The following is a 4,852-nucleotide window of genomic DNA, read 5'->3' as shown; positions in this document are numbered from 1 at the left end:
ATTAATGGAGATACTGAAAAAGACCACATGATAGCCAGTCAAGGTTTGTCACCTAGACAGATGGGACCTTTACCAAGAATCACCAGAAGTAGGGCTGCAGCTGGCCCTAATACCACCCAAATATCCGAACACCTCCACATTTCCTGATGATTAGTATAATCATTTGGAATGCAAGAGGCATCAGAACCTTTGGAGCTATTGAAAGGATCAAACTTCTGAAAAAACTTCACCAACTCTCTTTCATTGCTATCCTTGAACCTTTCCTTCAATCCAATTCAATTCAACCCAATCACCTCAACTAATTCAGACTCGAACTCTCCATGCATAAAACAACTGCCAATGTTAATGACAAGATTTGGGTTTTTTGGGATCAGGAATTCAGTGGTACTGTGTTGGACCATGATGAACAACAAATGACCATTGAACTCGAACATGTGGAAGCTCATGATCCCTTTCAGGTCACTGTTATCTATGCTAAGTGTAAACCTTCTATGAGAATTCTTCTATGGAAAACTTTGAGATTGAAATCCACCAGTTGTTCTGTTCCTTGGTGTGTCATTGGTGATTTCAGTGTTATAGCCTCAGTTGAAGAGAAGATTGGTGGGCTCCCATATCAAATGAAGAGGAGCATTGATTTTCAAGATTGTGGGCTTGTTCACCTTGGTTTCTATGGTCCAAGATATACATGGTCAAATAGTAGAAGCCCCTGTTCAATAGTTTGGAAAACACTGGATAGAGTTATGGTTAATGACAATTGGCTAAGCTCCTTTCCTACCACCACCATTACCCATCTAGCATCTGCTGGTTCTGACCACTCTCCCCTCTTTTTGGAACTTCATGTGAGGCAAGAGCACAAACAAAAGTACTTCAAATTTCTCAATTTCTGGACTGAAAATGAGTCATTCAAACCCTTAGTTCACCAGATCTGGTCCACATATATTGTTGGCAGTGCTATGTGGATTTTCCACCAGAAATTGAAAACTACCTCTAGAGCACTGAGTGTCTGGTCAAGAGAACAATATGGTGACATTTTTCAACTACCCAAGGAGTTTGAACAAAAGGTTAGGGAAACTGAAGAGAAATGGTTATCAATGAATGTTCCTTCTAATAGAGCTTCTCTTAATGAGATTCAAGCCTAATATACTAAATATCTGAAGACTAAAGAAGCTGTTCTAAGGCAGAAAATGCAGTTTCACTGGTTCAAAGATGGTGATGCCAACTCCAGACAATTTCACAGCTAAATCAGAGGAAGAATAAGAAAGTTGTACATTCATAAACTCAAAAATGAGGAAGGGGATTGGATACAAGGGGATGAAAACATGAAGATTCAGCGTGCAGATCCTCAATCCACAAAATCATGAAGATTCTGAGTGATTATAAAACTACCTCTGGCCAGAAAATCAACAAGAACAAGAGTCATTTCATGGTTCCCGCATGTGTTTTCCATTATAATATGAGTAGAATCCAACAGATAACTGGTTTCACTAGAAAGGAATCTCTTATCACATACCTGGGGTGCACATTATACATTAGAAGGAAAAGAATCATGTACTTTAATGGTCTAATATCTAAGTTGATGGGCAGAATTAGAGACCGGCATGGAAAGCTGCTTTCTTATGGAGGCAGAGTTACCCTCATCAAACATGTCCTGCAATCCCTTCCCATTCATTTGCTTTCAGTTGTTTCTCCTCCCAAGAGAGTTATGAAACAAATTGAAAAGTTGGCTGCTCAATTTTTTTGGGATGTTGAAAAAGACAGAAACAAATATCACTGGGCTTCATGGTCAAAAATGGCATACCCCTTGAAAGAAGGAGGCATAGGGACTAGAGCTATTCAGGAAGTATGCAAAGCTATGGAGTTCAAGCAATGGTGGAATTTTAGAACCAATCAGTCATAGTGGACCAGATTCCTTTTGGCTAAGTATTGCCAAATATCTCATCCTATCTCAAAGAAATGGGATACAGGACAATCTCAGGCATGGAAGAAGCTCACGGTCAATAGGAAGGAGGCAGAACAATACATTCATTGGAGATTGCATTAAGGGGAAATCATCTTCTGGTGGGATAATTGGCTTGGAACTGGTCCATTACCTAATCAAAGAAATGGTGGTGGCAAACCTGGTAAAGTTCCAGTTTCCTATTTCTGGGAAGCTGGACAGTGGATCATGCAGAAATTGAATGCCTTAGCTCCTACACACATGATCCCCCAAATCCTCCAAACCCCTATTCACTTCAATCCTCAAATCCCTAATAAAGCCATATGGACACCACACACAACAGGTGACTTTGCATGAGCATAAGCCTGGGAAGTTATCAGAAACAAAAAGCAGCACCTCTTCTCCAATATGAAAATTTGTAACAAAAAAATGCCATTCAAATGGTCCTTTTGTCTTTGGAGAGCCCTTAGGAACAAGTTGCCTACTGATGATAGAGTTGTCTCCTTTGGTCAGCCTAATGTTACCTGGTATGTGTGTTGTGTTAGACCTCAAGGGGAATATATTGATCACATCTTTAGTAAAGGGCATTTTGCAAGAATAGTGTGAAAGAAATTCTCTGGTATTGCTGGACTTCATATTGATGACCTCCCACTCAGACAACTTTTGATGAAATGGTGGCTTCTGAAAGCCAATAATGCAGTCCACAAACTTCTGCTTGACACCACTCCAGTTATCATATGTTGGAACCTCTAGAAGAACAAATGTGGAGCCAAATATGGCAACTAGAGTTCATCCATCACCATGGTACTCTATGCCATCCATTCAGATGTCCTTCTTCTTCTCAAGACCAGCTATCCCCATATCCAATGGCCTCCCAACTGGATTGACATCTACACTTTGGCAGATAATGTAAAACATGTTACCACAACCACTCAAGTGGCATGGGTAAAACATGAGGCTCAGTTTATTAAAGTGAACTGTGATGGCAGTGCCCTCACAATTCCTGGAAAAATAGGAGTTGGAGTTATAGTTAGGGATCACCATGGTCAATTCATTCATGCCATAGCCTCCCCCTTAGCACTGGCACAAACAATTTAGCATAAACTACTGCTTCTACAATTGGAGTCAATTGGTGCATTGGGAATGGTTTCACTAGAATTCATCTTGAAGTTGATTTAGCTCTCTTGGTACACTGTGTCAGCAGCTCATCCAAATCCCCATGGAATGTTCAGATGCAGCTTCAACAGCTGCAATACCTCTGTCAACAATGTCAAGAAATCAGATGCGCACACACCTTCAGGGAAGCAAACTGCCATGCAGACTCCTTATCCAAGCTTAGCCATGATCTTCCTCAACTTCCCACATTAGAGGTCAGATCATATTGGACCAAATGGGCACCCCATTCTTCAGGCATTAGAAGACAACCACTATACAAACCTCACCATGCATGAACACCACCACATCCTCTTCCAATAGCTATGGAGGACAACTACAAACATCTGGGAGCTGTCCTAATTGTCCAAAGAGATTCAAAGTCCCCGACACACAGTGATCATCATGATTCCACACCTTTTGACTGACTTTCTTTTTTGTTTTGCAGGAAAAGAAGGAAGGCCAACATCATTGGTGGAAATCCAATGTGTGGTATTAGCATCTTTGATGCTCATTCTATTGGAATCCCCCCAATGTAATTGGACACTCCATGCTGCTTCAACTAGAATTCATCAATCCTCAAGTCCCAGTAGTAACACCCCAAACACATTCACAGAAGTCCCACACCCAAACAAGATAACATACACCAATACACACACACACACAACCTACAGTTCCCTGCAACATCAACCTCCACATTTCACTACACTGAACACCTCACCCACTGCACCAGTACACATAAGAACCTGGTGGCAAAATCCTACAATTGTCCCCTGCTCTTATTATCAAACAACAAGAACCCACAAAAACACCTAAAAACCAACTATATTCCCTCAACCATCAGCCACCAATCACTCATACACTTCCAAATTGCATTAGTAGACACAAGAACCTGAATGCAATCGCATACGGCCTTCAGGAAAATAATAGAATAAAAAACCTTGGCAGAAATGCCCATTTCATCTCTAACTCTGGTTTCTTTTTTGCAGGTATCAATAACTTCTTTAATGATGCTCATTCTTCTGGAAACATACAAATTGGATGAAGCAAAATACCTCATAAATGGCATGAACAATGCACCAGTTCCAACAACAACCTTCAACAAGCCATGTGAATAGCCTTTCACCTTTCTCACCCCTAGTATCTGTAGTTTCTCTCCCTTGCCACACACCCACAATTACAACAATAGTCAAATAACCTACTCTATGGTATTCATTAACCTGCAAGTAGGTACTAATCAATAAGTTGGGATGGCATCAACCCTCTCACATTCAATCCCACCCCTCACACAACTTCTGATTCTAGATCCCACAAGAACCTACAAACAGAACCCTACCACTACTAACAAGTTCGCTAATTTTGCAGGTACAGGGAGTAGACTTGGCCAATTATTGCTCTTTCAGTGTGTGGTATCAGCATCTAGAATGCTCAATCTACTGAAAGATCACCCATTCAACTAAGCCTCCCAACTCACTATTCCTCATCTGGCTTCCTTTTTTGGGACATATGTTACTAAGGACATGTTTCTCATGATGTACACAAATCACTGTCAGCAGTCCTTCCAACCTTATTGCTCACAATTTGCACACATTCATCACCGTCAGAAGACACCAACACTATGGACCCTTCACCAACAGTCAATCTCTCACCTTCCAGGCTCAAGGCAACAATTTCATCAACAACAACCTCCCTCTCCTTTACTTCTTTAGCAGAAACAGTCTAGGGGTTCAAACGTAGGACTATGCTCAGTCTTTTTTGTCAGCA

General features: G+C 41.0%; 1 protein-coding gene across 1 annotated transcript; it reads left to right on the top strand.

Moving 5' to 3' along the window:
- Window positions 1-320: 320 nt before the first annotated feature.
- LOC138902920 (uncharacterized) lies at window positions 321-1,139 on the top strand. The gene has a single exon (XM_070190820.1). The coding sequence runs from the start codon at window positions 321-323 to the stop codon at window positions 1,137-1,139; it is 819 nt and encodes a 272-aa protein (XP_070046921.1).
- The last annotated feature ends 3,713 nt before the right edge of the window (window positions 1,140-4,852 follow it).

The sequence above is a fragment of the Nicotiana tomentosiformis genome, chromosome 12, assembly GCF_000390325.3.
Source record: "Nicotiana tomentosiformis chromosome 12, ASM39032v3, whole genome shotgun sequence".
NCBI lineage: Eukaryota > Viridiplantae > Streptophyta > Magnoliopsida > Solanales > Solanaceae > Nicotiana > Nicotiana tomentosiformis.
This window is presented reverse-complemented; position numbering and strand designations above follow the sequence as displayed.

Bases quoted from the DNA above. Each gene is read 5' to 3' on its own strand.
- LOC138902920 (XM_070190820.1), top strand. From the start codon at position 321: ATGCATAAAACAACTGCCAATGTTAATGACAAGATTTGGGTTTTTTGG.